The 18,249-nt window shown below is 43.7% G+C and overlaps 1 protein-coding gene and 1 non-coding gene across 2 annotated transcripts in view; both read right to left on the bottom strand.

Annotated features, from left to right (window-relative positions):
• LOC124046180 (MORN repeat-containing protein 1-like) overlaps positions 1-18,249 on the bottom strand; it is a 130,434-nt gene that overhangs the window by 78,568 nt on the left and 33,617 nt on the right. Inside the window, exons 12-13 of the mRNA XM_046366280.1 lie at positions 3,130-3,272; positions 2,789-2,865 (exon numbers count right to left, since the gene is read on the bottom strand). Of these exons, the coding sequence (XP_046222236.1) occupies positions 2,789-2,865; positions 3,130-3,272 (220 nt within the window). The remainder of the gene's footprint in view (positions 1-2,788; positions 2,866-3,129; positions 3,273-18,249) is intronic.
• trnaa-ugc lies at positions 12,945-13,020 on the bottom strand. The gene has a single exon. It is a non-coding gene; the product is annotated as a tRNA-Ala (tRNA).

The raw sequence follows: 18,249 nt of genomic DNA, 5'->3' as shown, positions 1-18,249 counted from the left end.
CTTTTTATCTTATAGCCTGTCCCCTTACATATCTACCTACATATAACCCTACAGTATGCCTCCAGTATGCCTCCAGTATGCCTGCACATGTAAATATGGAATTGGATCTGACTTTATAAATATTTTCTGTATCCAGTATGCATACCTAATTCAGTATTCTTATTTCTTGTGTGTTTTTCTTTCTTTCTAGTAACACATTGTTATGTATTACTCCATTGTTGGGTTTTGACTTTGCAGGAAAGGCATTTCACTGTAATTGCGCATGTGACATTAAAACTTAAAAAGGCACCCCTATTTCAACGTAATTCATTCCCTAGAGCGGAAATGATCGTTTATGTTCCACCTCCGATAATGGTGATTTCCACGTGGAGTCCAGAAAAATAAACAAACAGGGAACTGACAGCTGTCAGTGAAGTTTTCCAGCTTCCCTAACCTTATCTAGCTAGCTAACGTTATCGGTTGTTGATGTTTTTTTCTTTACTACGTACACCGTATTTAAAAGATTAGCCAGCTGGCTAGGCTATGCTACTTCTGAAGCTGGATTTGTCATAAGCATTTAGCGAAGACTTCACCACAGATGGAAACCAGTATCTTTGTCGTCGTCATCTATTGTTACCTTTGGTATCTTGAATAACAGACATACGTTTTTCTACATTGCAATAGACACGGTGCAACCTTTGGTAGGTAGGCTGCTGGCAGGCTTTCGGTACAGCAAAGCCAAGTCAGTCCTTGCTCATGGTTCTCAAAGGGAAGTGAAATGATAAGACTACAATGACTTTGCACGTTGCAAATAACATGTAACAACACCATGAGCGCATTGGACATGAAACATCAATACAAATATTCTTCTGCGTGTGCCTGTTCATTATAAGATAGACACTGTGGTTTCTAGCTGCACCAATCAAAGTAGTAAAGTGTGTAATGAAGCGGGAAAACCAGTCATCTTGGAGCGACGGGGGGAGCAGGGATGCAAAATGCAAACATATTACGCAATTATACCGTTTGTAAAATGGTCAGATATATATACATATATATGTTTTTAATACAGAATAGCGCAAACATAAGTGAAAATTGACAACAATGGAGAAAAACATACATTTGCACCCCATATTTGTATCCGTTCCATAGCTCAGGAGACCAAGTAGACACAAGACTGTTCGGCTAAACTCAGTAGCGAAGAAGAATAAGCGCTAGGCATTGTGTTTCAGCTGAAAACAATAGAATTTTGCTTTTCCAAAAAAACAATTTAAAAAAAAACATGTTTTTATTGTCAGTCAAAAAGGACCTGGTGCCCCAATGGCTTGCACAGCTCTTAAAGTATGTGCAGATGGTGGAACACAGGAAGGAGGGACAACAAAGAGAAGTGGGCGGGATGAAGGGATGGGGAGTTGGAGAAATGAAAATGTATTGTGTATTAGTGTCAAATCTGCGGGAGAGAGCGCACAAAGGCCTCCTCAACCTCCATTGGCAGGCTAATTGAGTTAATGATGCACATTCCCTATCCAGTAGCCCCAGCCATCTGTCCCTACAGTACATCATTTCATTAAGTAGCTGCAGGTGAGTGTGCTGCAATTACCTTAAATCCACCATTTTGAAATGCTAGCGCTACAGAGTGGGTGAAAAAACAAGCTGGCCATGGTGTACAACTAATTGTTCCATTACACTAAATGCTGAGTGCACAAAGGATAATCAGACGGCTCTGTTGGTTCTTTGCCGCCAAATAACATGCAACATAAATACTGTTTGTCTGTTTCGGGTGCTGATGTGTCTAAACCGTCAAACAATGTCAAAACACCTGCATGCGTAGAGATGTGGGTCATTCCATGAAATTAGTCCCTTTGATATTAGATATCAGTAGAGAATTCAATAAATCGTATTTTTAACATGAATATGCATTTTGACATGTGCATGCATCAATCCACTTAATTCACACATTTCTCCAAGTTTCACCATCATCGTAAAGCCCTAGTTTTTCTGTTGCTTTGACAGTCATTTCTGAAGATGATTATTTATTTCATATTGATTAGTGATTCATTTACATCTGTCCCTCATTTTAAGGTCAACCCTGTTCCGTGAACTGAACTCTCGTTTTAATATGGTAAAACTATTCCTTTCAAAATATTTTTTTCAAAAGAAACATTTAACATATAGTCAAACCATAGAGTAAAAGCAGGTGAGCTGTTACTATTCTTTTTAGCAATTTTCTGGTGTTTTGTGGTGGAAAACTAAGTGGGTTAAGCAGAACACATCAACCCTGTTACCCATAGACAGAAAGGCTAGAAATAGTTTACTAATTACATTTTTTGAGGTGAAGCTTGCATTCCCCCGGTCACAAGGCATATTTAAGAAGAAATCATCGACCCAGTCACGGTCAACCCTGTTCCTTTTTTTTGCCATTTAATATGCAATTACTGTAGTCATTTTGTTATTTAACCTCTCGAGATTGGAAAACGTGTTTTTTAAGTTAAGAATGTGGTCATTATGACAATGTTAAAATATCACAAAATCAAAAATGTTTGGGACCAAGTCGCACTTCTCAAAAGGCCCCGAATTGGTGGCCAGCCCAGTTGCCTTCACTGAAAAGCTTCCATGTGGCGAGATATTGGGAAAACTCTGTCACCGTCAGTGCAAATTGCACAGTCGGTGTTTCTCCAGATGTCCACGTGTGATATTTTATTGTCCCAATGCAAATTCATTGTGTGTGTGTGTGTGTGTGTGTGTGTGTGTGTGTGTGTGTGTGTGTGTGTGTGTGTGTGTGTGTGTGTGTGTGTGTGTGTGTGGTACATACCTGCGCTCTGAGTTCTTGTCCTGGGAGAGGACCGGTCTATCAGTTGGTGCTCTGTTGGACGGCTTCTTGATGTTTCTCTGTGAACAGAAATATCAAAGAAATGAATCATCTTGATCATTAACACTTTCCACAAGTATAGAGACAACTACACTTGGTCACATAAAGAACTGCAATAACAGTGCAAGCTGTGGTTAATGATTATCTACCCCCCAAAATGAACACCTCAGATTATTCCAAAATAATTATGCAATGGATGCAACTAATTCCTAATATGTGGCTGTCTGACTTTGATTGAAAGTTAGACAATACTTTGTGAGAAAGGTCATAGTAAAACCATTCACCTTCAACTCATCCATCAGCTGATAAGGGATGAAGTCATGAGGGGGAGGGGCCAACAGTAGATTTTTGAATTTAGCTTGGCCTTCTTCCACCCTCTGATTGGCTGGAGGAGGAGTGGAGTCCTCCTCTTGTCCAGCAAAGACTCCTGTGCTTGGGGGATGTATATATTGTTTTGTACAAAAGCAGACGGAAACGGTAAGACACAAATAGCATAAACCAATTGAATACGCTATGTGACATCATTTTTATAATCCTTCTGTTCTTTTTCTAGTATATTATAATTCATTGTAGCTGAACAGTTCAAGTGAAACGCTACAGCACAAGTCTGCCTTATACTTTGTCTCAGTCAGGCTGTTATTTATTTTCCTTTCACTTTTTGGTATTGCGTCTCCCTGGAAACCACAGGCACGGTGACTCCGTATGGCATCATTTAAGGAAGCGTTAAGTGGATGAGAGCCCTTTTCTGGCAGTGCTCAGGCAGCGCTTTCTCTGGTCGAGAGGCTCATTTACTTAATGCACCCGACGCTGAAATAGCGATGACTTCAGCTAGCTAGCTCACTGAGAGTGGTAGAGTGGAACCATTGGTACTGTACAATAAGGCACAAAAGCACAAAGGGAGGGAAATAACTCATTAGTGCAATTTGCCGTTGTTTTTAAGAAAAGAAAATAACTCAAGAGGATACCATTTCGCAGAGGAAAATAGGATTTACCTTGATGGGGTTGATGCTAAAATAGGGACTGCATCTCCAGATATAGAAGACCACAAGTATCTTCAGCAAATAACATCAAGTGAGCCAACATTAATGTTGTTACATGATGCTAGCCCACATGTACGACAACTGATGATATCCTAATATGGATGCAAAACACATCCCATGAGTTTACTACTGATTGGATTTATATAGCGCTTTTCTACCAACCGAGATACTCAAAGCACTTTACATAGTAGGGGGAAAATGCACCTCATCCACCACCTGGATGATGCACAGCGACCGTTTTCTTGTGCCAGAACACTCACCACACATTAGCTACAGAGGTGAGCAGTGATATACACCAATTAAGGAATGAGGGGGATGATTAGGTGGCCATGATGGAATGGGGCCAGGTTGGGAATTTAGTCATGACACCAGAGTTAAATCATCCCTACTCTTACGATAAGTGCCATGGGATTTTTAATGACCACAGAGTAAGGACAGATGTTTAATGTCCAATCCGAAAGACAGTACTCTACACAGCGCAATATCCACTTCACTGCCCTGGGATCTCCTTAGACCAGAGGAAAGAGTGCCCCCTACTGTCCTTCCAACACCACTTCCAGCAGCATCTGGTCTCCCATCCAGGGACTGACCTGGACCAACCCTACTTGGCTTCTGAGGCAAGCCATCCGTGGGATGCAGGGTAGTAGGCTGCTGGCTAGGATCGTTTGACCTCCCGGCACTGCGCAGCCAGCGGCTAATTAGCATACTCTCCTGCACCCCAGGAGAGTGAACACTGAGGGAAGAGGCAGACCGAGAAAGGGAGCGTGAGTGAGGGGAGCGAGAGAGACGAGAGGATAATGGAAGGGAGAGAGAAAGGGGCTGAGGAGGAGAGAGGGGTAGAGAGGACACTGAGGGAAGAGGGGCGGGAGTGTGGGGAAAGGGAGGGAGAGGATAATGGAAGGGAGAGAGAAAGGGGTTGAGAGGACACTGAGGGAAGAGGGGCGGGGGTGGGGAAAGGGAGAGAGGACACTGAAGGGAAGAGGGGTTGAGGGGAGGGGGTAGAGAGGACACTGGGGAAAGGGGGGAGGTGGGGAAAGGGAGGATAATGGAAGGGAGAGAGAAAGGGGCTGAGGAGGAGAGAGGGGTAGAGAGGACACTGAGGGAAGAGGGGCGGGAGTGTGGGGAAAGGGAGGGAGAGAGGATAATGGAAGGGAGAGAGAAAGGGGTTGAGGAGGAGAGGGGTAGAGAGGACACTGAGGGAAGAGGGACGGGAGTGTGGGGAAAGGGAGGGAGAGAGGATAATGGAAGGGATAGAGAAAGGGGGTAAATACAGGGTTGTTGCCAAAAATCGGGGATGAAAGAGTAGGTACGGAGAGAACAATTGAGTTATGGAGAGAAGGTGAGAAAGGAGTAAGTAAACTAGGGAAAAATTAGAGATAAAAGCTAGAAAGGTATGAGAGAAGGAGTAATTAAGAGTTTACAGAAGCAGCACACTGGAGTACATTAGTGCCTGTAAAAAAACACTGTTCAGACATAACACTTTTGAGCATTAGCTGTGATTATATCCCATTTCATGGGCTAGTCATCACATAAGAGGTGGGCATTCTCCTCGGAGAAAATTGATTGGCTTTATCGACCTAGCAAGTTGGATTGAATCTTTTGAAATTAGGTTTACAGTTAAATATTACTCACGTCTGTGTCAGCCACTCTGAATATAACCAGCCCAAATAGACAGATTTAGCTGCAATGTTTTAAATATATACTAAATTCTCACCCACCACCAATTTGCAGCTGTCATGCTCATTGCTCTTTGATGTCTGAAATACAACAAATCCTCACCACCCTCAATTCAAGCGTTCCGTCAACAAATACTGGGGAAGATGCCTTGAAGAGTGTTTGCTTCAAAGTATGGGAAGTTGCCCTTTTAGTGAGAAAGTGAACCATTTGACTTGTCAACTAAAAATATGTTGTCTTTTACACAAAGGTTATATACTGATATACTGTAAGATAAAATCATATCGATTCCGACACTGCTCTTCCTTTATCCAAAGCATTGAAAAAGACCATCATTTCACCTTATGAGGGACTCTTTTTCCAACCACGGAACAATATTCATGACCAAAAAGTTGTTCGTTTTGATAATAGAAAATTGCATATGCCTAAGCTTACTTTTTACCGGAACAGTAAAAAGTATCAGTCTACGTCCCAAAAGGTATTTTATATGACTTCAATAGAGTAATGTAACCACTGAATATTCATGACCAAAGTCTACGTCCCAAACGTTATTTTATATGACTTCAATAGAGTAATGTAACCACTGAATATGCATGACCAAAGTCTACGTCCCAAACGTTATTTTATGTGACTTCAATAGAGTAATGTAACCACTGAATATTCATGACCAAAGTCTACGTCCCAAACGTTATTTTATGTGACTTCAATAGAGTAATGTAACCACTGAATATTCGTGACCAAAGTCTACATCCCAAATGTTATTTTATGTGACTTCAATAGAGTAATGTAACCACTGAATATTTGTGACCAAAGTCTACGTCCCAAACGTTATTTTATGTGACTTCAATAGAGTAATGTAACCACTGAATATTTGTGACCAAAGTCTACATCCCATAAGTTATTTTATATGACTTGAATAGAGTAATGTAACCACTGAATATTCATGACCAAAGTCTACATCCCATAAGTTATTTTATATGACTTCAATAGAGTAATGTAACCACTGAATATTCATGACCAAAGTCTACATCCCATAAGTTATTTTATATGACTTCAATAGAGTAATGTAACCACTGAATATTCATGACCAAAGTCTACATCCCATAAGTTATTTTATATGACTTGAATAGAGTAATGTAACCACTGAATATTCATGACCAAAGTCTACATCCCATAAGTTATTTTATATGACTTCAATAGAGTAATGTAACCACTGAATATTCATGACCAAAGTCTACATCCCATAAGTTATTTTATATGACTTCAATAGAGTAATGTAACCACTGAATATTTGTGACCGAAATGTTGTTCATTCTGATAACAGAAAATTGCACAAGCCTCCGCATGGCCTACTTTTTCCAGGAACAGCAACAGATAAAATGCCTACTTGGAGAATAGGGTGGGTTGATTCACTGTTGTGGTCGGCCTGTCTGGGTTCCCCCCATTGGGTTGTACCGTGTCGGAGATCTTTGTGGGCTATACTCGGCCTTGTCTCAGGATGGTAAGTTGGTGGTTGAAGATTTCCCTCTAGTGGTGTGGGGGCTGTGCTTTGGCAAAGTGGGTGGGGTTATATCCTTCCTGTTTGGCCCTGTCCGGGGGTGTCCTCGGATGGGGCCACAGAGTCTCCTGACCCCTCCTGTCTCAGCCTCCAGTATTTATGCTGCAGTAGTTTATGTGTCGGGGGCTAGGGTCAGTTTGTTTATCTGGAGTACTTCTCCTGTCCTATTCGGTGTCCTGTGTGAATCTAAGTGTGCGTTCTCTAATTCTCTCCTTCTCTCTTTCTTTCTCTCTCTCGGAGGACCTGAGCCCTAGGACCATGCCCCAGGATTACCTGACATGATGACTCCTTTTTTGGCCATGCTTTTTTACTGGCCTGGGCCCTAGGACCATGTTTACCTGACATGAGGACTCCTTGCTGTCCCCAGTCCACCTGGCCATGCTCCTGCTCCAGTTTCAACTGTTCTGCCTTACTATTATTCAACCATGCTGGTCATTTATGAACATTTGAACATCTTGGCCACGTTCTGTTATAATCTCCACCCGGCACAGCCAGAAGAGGACTGGCCACCCCACATAGCCCGGTTCCTCTCTAGGTTTCTTCCTAGGTTTTGGCCTTTCTAGGGAGTTTTTCCTAGCCACCGTGCTTTTACACCTGCATTGTTTGCTGTTTGGGGTTTTAGGCTGGGTTTCTGTACAGCACTTTGAGATATCAGCTGATGTACGAAGGGCTATATAAATAAATTTGTTTTTTGTTTTTTTTCTTTTTGAATAGCTACATGGGTGAAAATGTCTCACTTTGTACTGTAAGTTCTTTAATATGACTTCAATAGAGTTACAGGGGGGAGGGGGGGGCTTCATAAAATGACCTTCCACATCAAGTCAGAACAAAACAGGCATATAAGGACAGGCAGGCTTACTTCAGGTGAACTGCCATGTCATCTTGATAAGTAGTTTTTCTACTAAACTGTCACTACTTGCTGTTACTGAAGTTGAATAAGTCATGAAAGTTAAATGTAAAGGGGTGATTAAAAGCATAATACATTGGAGGTAAACCATCATCTGTAATGGATGAGTGTGTGAGATAATTTTGTTGTCAATAGACACATTCCAAGTATCATATAGTAAATTATCAACTTAGAAATTCGAGATTCACTCAGAGCACGGGGCCTCTATTGCTCTAATTATGCTGTGCGGTCTTGTCATCCCTTATGTCACCAAACTGCTGTCTCTAACCTCTTCCTTTTCTTCAGTCAACAGTCAGTCAATAGCTCCAAAACCAGTGCAATCCATTCTCCAACATCCGTCCTTGTACTGACAGGCTATTGCGACTCAACTCTCTTTTCAAAACATTGTTTTTAGTGTGGTTGTATACTCTGGCTGCTGTCAGATTGTTTGGGTGTGAGAGCCCAACAGGTCCTGTAACGGTTCAGTTCAAATGTAAGCAATAGGGTCGTGACCTCAACATCAAGGTGTCACTTTTAATAACACTGAAACACAAGATGAAAGCCAGGTGAAGGACTATCGCACCGAGCTGTTTTGCCAGAGAAGAGCCTTCAAGACAGTCAGTCACCAAAAACCTGCCTGTGATAATAAAACACCTATTCAGCTAGACTGACAACTCCTGTTGGAAAAGGATCCATGAAAAGGTATCTGTTCTCAAAATGTTCATGCAATACCTTCCCCTTTAAAAGGTTAGACAAAGACTGATTGGTCAAAATACAGAGGTATACACAGCTGGGGTTTTACTTTTATATTCAGACAAACCCATAAACCATGAACCCTAAAAATCCAACAGTTTGGTCTGCATGCACGACTCAATCAAGATCTGCCGGGCACCTCCCATTGCACTACCAACAAGGACACACCCATATTTAATTAAATGAGCAGCGCTCTAACTGCAAGGTCTCCTCATCCACGGCCAGAGGAACAGCAGTAAAAGTGGGAGGAGGCAGTGTAGCACTTATTTCCCAATGCCAGAAATGCATATAATAGTAACTTAGAGCACCCCAAAAAAACATTTCCAAATGACAAACTGAGGTTTACTTCAAATCAGCTTTAACTTCGGAAACAATCCCACAACGCCCTGCAGTCAGCGTCACATGGTGAATGAAAAACGTAGTAAAAACGTGGGATACATTTGTGAGAATGAGGTGGGTGAATTGGACGTCTCCTCATCAATCTGCGAGGCAAATCTAATTCCTGAGAAATTCCACAGCTATCAGTAATGGAAGGAAGGCTTCAGCAAGAAGTTGCTTCTCAAAGTAGATGCTGTCCCTACCATTAACGTGGCTTCTAAAACATCTCAAACAGCCAGTAGCACTAGCAGAGACTGAGCATGGTCACTGGCATGGAAGTAAACCGGGTAAATGCAAGCAGCATTTCAGAGAAGCCCAGCAGCCAGGCTTTCTTTGGAGGTGTGGATTGTGGATTTTGGTCAATGTGGAAAGCTTTGGAGCTCACCGTGAATTGTGTTTCGGGAGCTGCTGGCTGTCTGTACTCGGGCTCTGTGTGTGTGTGTGTGTGTGTGTGTGTGTGTGTGTGTGTGTGTGTGTGTGTGTGTGTGTGTGTGTGTGTGTGTGTGTGTGTGTGTGTGTGTGTGTGTGTGTGTGTGTGTGTGTGTGTGTGTGTGTGTGTGTGTGTGGTTCGTCAGATGGATCCACGCGTGTGGATGGAGACCTCCAGCATAATTTTATTCTGCTATATCTGCTATGGGCTAGGGCATCTCGAATATATTGCCTACAGTCCAACAGATATTAGGAATGGAATATGGAAACCAGAGTTTTTCATGTGTTTGTGGTGGCTGCAAGTTGCGATAATTTGGTCGTTCTGTGGCTCTGGGGGAGTTTTCTATACGGCCTTCTGAGTGCGGGCTAAAATGAAATGTAATCCTTCGGGCCATGGATCTGATCGTGGATCGAATAGCATTTCGGAGAAGCCCCAGAGCCATGCTTTCTTTGTAGGGGTGGATTGTATATTTTAGGATCAATGCGGTCAGTTGCTTCTTGTTGAAGCAGATTACATTAGCTTGCTATAGCTAGCTATCCTCTTCCACCATTTCTGAATGAATTTGTGGCTATCCTTCTAGCTATCAAAATAAGTGAGCTAGATTTTGTTTGTGTACTGCCATATGTTTGTCAGTGGTATGGCTAGTAAATATCCTAAACCTATCCAGTTAGACAAGCTAAAACCGTGGAGAAGAGCCGGATAGAATTCACTTTCTGTTTCATCTGCTGCTGGCCTGCTAATGTTCACTCATAACTTTTTACACAATGTAAATTGATGAAATTCTATAAATATTGTAATTGTGTCAATATGTTGTGAATATTGCAGAAAAATCCTCACAGCCACTGGGTGAGCACCAGCTTGCCATGTACAGTAGGCTACAGGCAATATGTTCCATTTACATTTACATTTAAGTCATTTAGCAGACGCTCTTATCCAGAGCGACTTACAAATTGGTGCATTCACCTTATGACATCCAGTGGAACAACCACTTTACAATAGTGCATCTAAATATTTTAAGGGGGGGAGGGGGGGTGAGAAGGATTACTTTATCCTATCCTAGGTATTCCTTAAAGAGGTGGGGTTTCAGGTGTCTCCGGAAGGTGGTGATTGACTCCGCTGTCCTGGCGTCGTGAGGGAGTTTGTTCCACCATTGGGGAGCCAGAGCAGCGAACAGTTTTGACTGAGCTGAGCGGGAACTGTACTTCCTCAGTGGTAGGGAGGCGAGCAGGCCAGAGGTGGATGAACACAGTGCCCTTATTTGGGTGTAGGGCCTGATCAGAGCCTGGAGGTACTGAGGTGCCGTTCCCCTCACAGCTCCGTAGGCAAGCACCATGGTCTTGTAGCGGATGCGAGCTTCAACTGGAAGCCAGTGGAGAGAGCGGAGGAGCGGGGTGACGTGAGAGAACTTGGGAAGGTTGAACACTAGACGGGCTGCGGCGTTCTGGATGAGTTGTAGGGGTTTAATGGCACAGGCAGGGAGCCCAGCCAACAGCGAGTTGCAGTAATCCAGACGGGAGATGACAAGTGCCTGGATTAGGACCTGCGCCGCTTCCTGTGTGAGGCAGGGTCGTACTCTGTGGATGTTGTAGAGCATGAACCTACAGGAACGGGCCACCGCCTTGATGTTAGTTGAGAACGACAGTTTGTTGTCCAGGATCACGCCAAGGTTCTTAGCGCTCTGGGAGGAGGACACAATGGAGTTGTCAACCGTGATGGCGAGATCATGGAACGGGCAGTCCTTCCCCGGGAGGAAGAGCAGCTCCGTCTTGCCGAAGTTCAGCTTGAGGTGGTGATCCGTCATCCACACTGATATGTCTGCCAGACATGCAGAGATGCGATTCGCCACCTGGTCATCAGAAGGGGGAAAGGAGAAGATTAATTGTGTGTTGTCTGCATAGCAATGATAGGAGAGACCATGTGAGGTTATGACAGAGCCAAGTGACTTGGTGTATAGCGAGAATAGGAGAGGGCCTAGAACAGAGCCCTGGGGGACACCAGTGGTGAGAGCGCGTGGTGAGGAGACAGATTCTCGCCACGCCACCTGGTAGGAGCGACCTGTCAGGTAGGACGCAATCCAAGCGTGGGCCGCGCCGGAGATGCCCAACTCGGAGAGGGTGGAGAGGAGGATCTGATGGTTCACAGTATCGAAGGCAGCCGATAGGTCTAGAAGGATGAGAGCAGAGGAGAGAGAGTTAGCTTTAGCGGTGCGGAGCGCCTCCGTGATACAGAGAAGAGCAGTCTCAGTTGAATGACTAGTCTTGAAACCTGACTGATTTGGATCAAGAAGGTCATTCTGAGAGAGATAGCGGGAGAGCTGACCAAGGACGGCACGTTCAAGAGTTTTGGAGAGAAAAGAAAGAAGGGATACTGGTCTGTAGTTGTTGACATCGGAGGGATCGAGTGTAGGTTTTTTCAGAAGTGGTGCAACTCTCGCTCTCTTGAAGACGGAAGGGACGTAGCCAGCGGTCAGGGATAAGTTGATGAGCGAGGTGAGGTAAGGGAGAAGGTCTCCGGAAATGGTCTGGAGAAGAGAGGAGGGGATAGGGTCGAGCGGGCAGGTTGTTGGGCGGCCGGCCGTCACAAGACGCGAGATTTCATCTGGAGAGAGAGGGGAGAAAGAGGTCAGAGCACAGGGTAGGGCAGTGTGAGCAGAACCAGCGGTGTTGTTTGACTTCCTCCACCGTGCGAATCATAGAATTTACCATCTTGCATTCGGGACTTTCCGGCAGCCTTCGTGGATTTTATATGCAGAGAGCATAAATTGTACAATTGTAAACTTACAAAATAATTGTTCAAGTTAGAACCCACACAAATGAGTTAATATACAGCACCAACTACATATCTGATAAGGTCCGTTATCTACTACCTGGACTTGAAGTGGGGGAAAACACGGCCCATTCATTTTCAAATCAACCATTCCCTGCCGTGCACCAGTTTTGTCCTTAGCCGTAAAGGGATTGACATGGAGCATATGGTCGCTGTGTTTCAAATCCAAGGCCTTGTTTTACCAACTCCCCTCGGGTTTAATGCCTGTGTCTGGGTGTGTGTGCTGCGCTACAGCCAATTAACATGCCGGAGTGACAAGCTGCATCACAGCACAGAATATGCCTGAGCCTGCCTCTCTAATTGCCGGGCTTTCTCACTAACTTAAGTAAATAAGAGTGTTGGTGCAGGACAGCTCAGCATGTGTGCATGTTGTCCCTTACACAATGCAACCAGTTTTGTCAATAATTGAAGGGAATATGGATTGCTTACATGTGGACGAGAAATGCATTTTTGATGCATGCATAAAATGCATAAAACGGGCATTTGGATTTTACATTTTAGCAGATGCTCTGACTTCCAGTAGTGAAAGCATATATGTTCATAATTGTTCATACTGGACCCTCGTGGGAATCGAACCCACAACCCTGGCATTGCAAGCGCCATGCTCTACCAACTGAGCCACACGGAACCCCTTTATTTTTACATTTTAGTTTGAGCATTTACTTTGTAACCATAATGAATGATGTGTGGAGCACGAATGGTGATGATCATCCCTTTCAATTGTTCCGAGTATGTGAGCGGAGCATGCCCAATTTGACTGGAGTGAGGCCTTCTCGCCAGCTTCAATTACGCTCCAGTACCGCTCACTTCACTTTGCGAGCTCAAGGCATGACCAGCCCAGCATGCATATGTAGGCTACTTGTGTGCTGCTATAAACCCTTGCTTGAGCTACTGTTATGGAGTTTTCAGAAAGAAACTGATAAAACAGGTGCATAATCAAGGTGACAAAGATGAGGAGGACCAAGAGCAAGAACGGGAGTGAGGTGATGTAGTGTCCACAACTAAAGAATCATTCTAAAAAACCTTCAGGCCAACCACTCTGCCCAGCCTGGCAAGAGTCACCTGAAGGGTGTTGAGCATCCTCAGTGTCTCAGCAAGGGCGGATATGGTATTCTCCAATGCTGGCCTGATCTCCAGGCACCATCGCATGAAGTCACAGACTCGTGTTTCTAAAAGTGAACTGAAAGGCACTGAAGACTGAACCGGAGGTGAAGGTTCACCTTCCAACAGGACAACGACCCTAAGCACACAGCCAAGACAACGCAGGAGTGGCTTCGGGACAAGTCTCTGAATGTCCTTGAGTGGCCCAGCCAGAGCCCAGACTTGAACCCGATCTAACATCTCTGGAGAGACCTGAAAATAACTGTGCAGCGATGCTCCCCATCCAACCTCAGTGTGCTTGAGAAACTCCCCAAATACCGGTGTGCAAAGCTTGTAGCATCATACACAAGGAGACTTGAGGCTGTAATCGCTGCCAAAGGTGCTTCAACAAAGTACTGGGTAAAGGATCTGAATACTTATGGAAATGTAATATCAGGTTTTTATTTTTAATATATAAACAAAAATAAAATAAACTGTTTTTGCTTAGTCATTATGGCGTATTGTGTGTAGATTGATGAGGAAAATGTTTTATTTAATCCCGTTTAGAATAAGGCTGTATCTAAAAAGCATATTTAATAAATAATTGATCAAATGAGGAATTTTTATGACAGTTTGTCCTTACCCAGGTCTCATTTAAGACTCCATAATGTAGGCCGAGGTGCTACACTTAACAAAAATATAAATGTAACATGTAAAGTTGTCACGCCCTGATCAGTTTCACCTGTCTTTGTGCTTGTCTCCACCCCCCTCCAGGTGTTGCCCATCTTCTCCATTATCCCGTGTACTTATACCTGTGTTTTCTGTTTGTCTGTTGCCATTTGTCTTGTTTGTCAAGCTTACCAGCGTTTGTCCTGTCTGCTCCTGTCTTTTCCCAGCCTCCTTTACCAAGATAACACATTACCTGACAGGTGTGGCATATCAAGAAGCTGATTAAACAGCATGATCATTACACAGGTGCACATTGTGCTGGGGAAAATAAAAGGCCACTCTAAAATGTGGAGTTCTGTCACACAATGCAACAGATGTGAGAGGCAGCGCCGGAGAAGATGGCTGACGTTTTACGTGTGCCTAACCGATTGCATTTTCATTTTTTGCAAGTAATTATTTTACTTATTTTGTACATAATGTTGCTGCTATGCATATATGTAAGGAACTCAATGAGCTGTATTCCGCCATTAGCAAACACAATAACGCTCATCCAAAACGCACTCCTAATGGCCGGGGACTTTAATGCAGGGGAACTTAAATCTGTTTTACCAAATGTCTATCAGCATGTTAGACCACCTTCACTCCACACACAGAGAAGCATACAAAGCTCTCCCTCACACTCATTTAGGCAAATCTGACCATAATTCTATCATCCTGATTCCTGCTTATAAGCAAAAATGTAAGCAGGAAGCAGCAGTGACTCGGTCAATAAGAAAGTGGTCAGATGAAGCAGATGCTATACTATAGGACTGCTTTGCTAGCACGGGCTGGAATATGTTCCGGGATTCTTCCGATGGCATTGAGGAGTACACCACATCGGTCATTGGCTTCATCAATAAGTGCATCGATGACGTCGCCCCCACAGTGACCGTACGTACATACCCCGACCAGAAGCCATGGATTACAGGCTAAATCCGCACTGAGCTAAAGGGTAGAGCTGCCGCTTCCAAGGAGCAGGACTCTAACCTGGAAGCTTATAAGAAATCCTGCTATGCCCTCCGACAAACCATCAAAACAGGCAAAGTGTCAATACAGGACTAAGATCAATACAGGGCTAAGAACGGCTCCGACACTCGTCAGATGTGGCAGAGCTTGCAAACCATTAGACTACAAAGGGAAGCCCAGCCGAGAGTTGCCCAGTGACACGAGCCTACCAGACAAGCTAAACTACTTCTATGCTCGCTTCGAGGCAAATAACACTGAAACATGCATGAGCGCATCAGCTGTTCTGGACGACTGCGTGATCACGCTCTCCGCAGCCGCTGTGAGTAAGACCTTTAAACAGGTCAATATTCACAAGGACGCAAGGCCAGAAAGATTACCATGAAGTTTGCTGATGACACAAAAGTGGTAGGCCTGATCACCGATAACTATGAGACAGCCTGTAGGGAAGAGTTCAGAGACCTGGCCGTGTGGTGCCAGGACAACAACCTCTCACTCAACGTGATCAAGACCAAGGAGATGATTGCGGACTACAGGAAAAGGATAACCGAGCATGCCCCCATTCTCGTTGACGGGGCTGTAGTGGTGCAGGAGGAGTGCTTCAAGTTCCTTGACGTTCACATCAACAACAAACTAAAATGTTCCAAGCATACCAAGACAGTAATGAAGAGGGCACGACAAAGCCTATTCCCCCTCAGGAGAGATTTGGCATGGGTCCTCAGATCCTCAAAAGGTTTTACAGCGGCACCATTGGCAACTACTCTGCAAGGCACTACATAGGGTAGTGTGTACGGCCCAGTACATCACTACAAGCTTCCTGACATCCAGGACATCAATACCAGGCGGTGTCAGAGGAAGGCCCTAAAAATTGCCAAAGACTCCAGCCACCCTAGTCAGACCGTTCTCTCTGCTACCGTACGGCAAGCGGTACCAGAGCGCCAAGTCTAGGTCCAAGAGGCGTCTTAACAGCTTCTACCCCCAAGCCATAAGACCCGCAGCTGCTACTCTGTTATTATCTATGCATAGTCACTTTAATAAAACTCTACATACATGTACAAATTACCTCAATTACCTCAGCTAACCGGTGCCCCCGCACCTTGACTCTGTACCGGTACCCCCTGTATATAGCCTCACTATTGTTATTTTACTGCTGCTGTGTAATTATTTGTTACTTTTATTTGTATTTTTTTAACTGCATTGTTGGTTAGGGGCTTGTAAGAAAGCATTTCTCTGTAAGGTCTACTACACCTGTTGTATTCGGCACATGTGACTAATACAATTTGATGTCTCAAGTTATGAGGGAGTGTGCATTTGGCATCCTGACTGCAGGAATGCCCACCAGAGCTGTTGCCAGATAATTACATGTTTATTTCTCTATCATAAGCCACCTCCAACGTTGTTTTAGAGAATTTGGCAGTACGTCCAAACGGCCTCACAACACATGTAACCACGCCAGCCCAGTAACCACGCCAGCCCAGGACCTCACCTGTGGGATCGTCTGAGATCAGTTACAAAACTGTGGATTTGCACAACTGAATAATTTCTGCACAAACTGTCAGAAACAGTCTCAGGGAAGCTAATTTGAGTGCTTGTTGTCCTCACCTGGGTCTTGACCTGACTGGCGTCGTAACCGACCTCAGTGGGCAAATGCTAACCTTCAATGGCCCCCGAAACGCTGAGGAAGTGTGCTCTTCACGGATTAATTCAGGTTTCAACAGTACTGGGCAGATGGCATCAGGTGGGCAAGCAGTTTGCTGAAGTCAACATTGTGAACAGAGTGCCCCATGGTAGTGGTGAGGTTATGGTATGGGCAGTCAAAAGCTACAGACAACAAACACAATTGCACTTTATTGATAGCGATTTGAATGCACAGAGATACCATGATGAGATCCTGAGGCCCATTGTCGTGCCATTCATCCACCACCATCACCTCATGTTTCAGCATGATAATTAACAGTCCCATGTCGCAAGGATCTGTACACAATTCCTGGAAGCTGAAAATGTCTCAGTTCTTCCATGGCCTGCATACTCAGACATGTCACCTCATTGAGCATGTTTTGGACGCTCTGGTTGGACGAGTACAATAGCGTGTTCCAGTTCCCGCCATTATCCAGCAACTTCGCACAGCCATTGCAGAGGAGTGGGACAACATTCCACAGGCCACAATCATCAACCTGATCAAGTCTATCCGAAGGAGCAGGTGCGAGAGGCTGCCATAATCGTCTTCAGCGCCCAGGGAATGGTGAGTTAACTTTCTTGTTCAGGGGCAGAACTGATTTTTACCTTGTCAGCTCGGAGATTCAATCTAGCAACCTTTCGGTACTGGCCCAACACTCTAAACACTAGGCTACCTGCCACCCAGTCATGTGAAATCTATCGATTATGGCACCCAAAAAATATTTCAAATTGACTGATTTCCTTTGAACTGTAACTCAGTAAAATCTTTGAAATTGTTGCATGTTGCATTTATATTTTTGTTCAGTGTACAAAGCAAACATTGGTGTCAAAGTTCTACCGCTTGCTCTGTAATACAGTATGAGTATTTTAATTTCAATAAAATATATATTATTTTTTACATTGATTAAAACATTTTAAAAAGAAATTGAATATTGAAAACAAACTATTTGGGATTTTGCAAATTGTTCTATACTGTTGAAAATATTCTATGGTTAAATCAAAGTTTCAGAGTGGGATCTCTGCTAGTTTTAAAGTTATGGCCCATTTTATACAGAGAAATTGGAATAGAAGGCAATGTAACCAATCACAGCCCTTCTTTTACTCGTATCATTGCACATCCTGCAAATTACCAGCATAGGGTGTCCATTTTGAATCCATTTTCACATTCACTCTGTTGTAATGCTTAAATTGGATCATAATGTCAATCATAAAATGTGTTTTTTCAATATTCATGTTAATATTTTACAATATTATTATTATTATTATTATATATTAATACGTAAAACAAAATGTTACTGAAATCAAAATACTACTCATATTACAGAGCAAGTGGTAAAGCTTCATTTGACACCAATTGCTGCTTTGTAGCACCTACAGATTAAATATTATGGAGTCTTAAAGGAGGCCAAGGTAAGGCCAAAATGTCAGAAG

Source organism: Oncorhynchus gorbuscha, linkage group LG10, assembly GCF_021184085.1.
Source record: "Oncorhynchus gorbuscha isolate QuinsamMale2020 ecotype Even-year linkage group LG10, OgorEven_v1.0, whole genome shotgun sequence".
Taxonomy (NCBI): Eukaryota; Metazoa; Chordata; class Actinopteri; order Salmoniformes; family Salmonidae; genus Oncorhynchus; species Oncorhynchus gorbuscha.
Note: the sequence above shows the minus strand (reverse complement) of the source record. Positions and strands in the feature narration are given on the sequence as shown.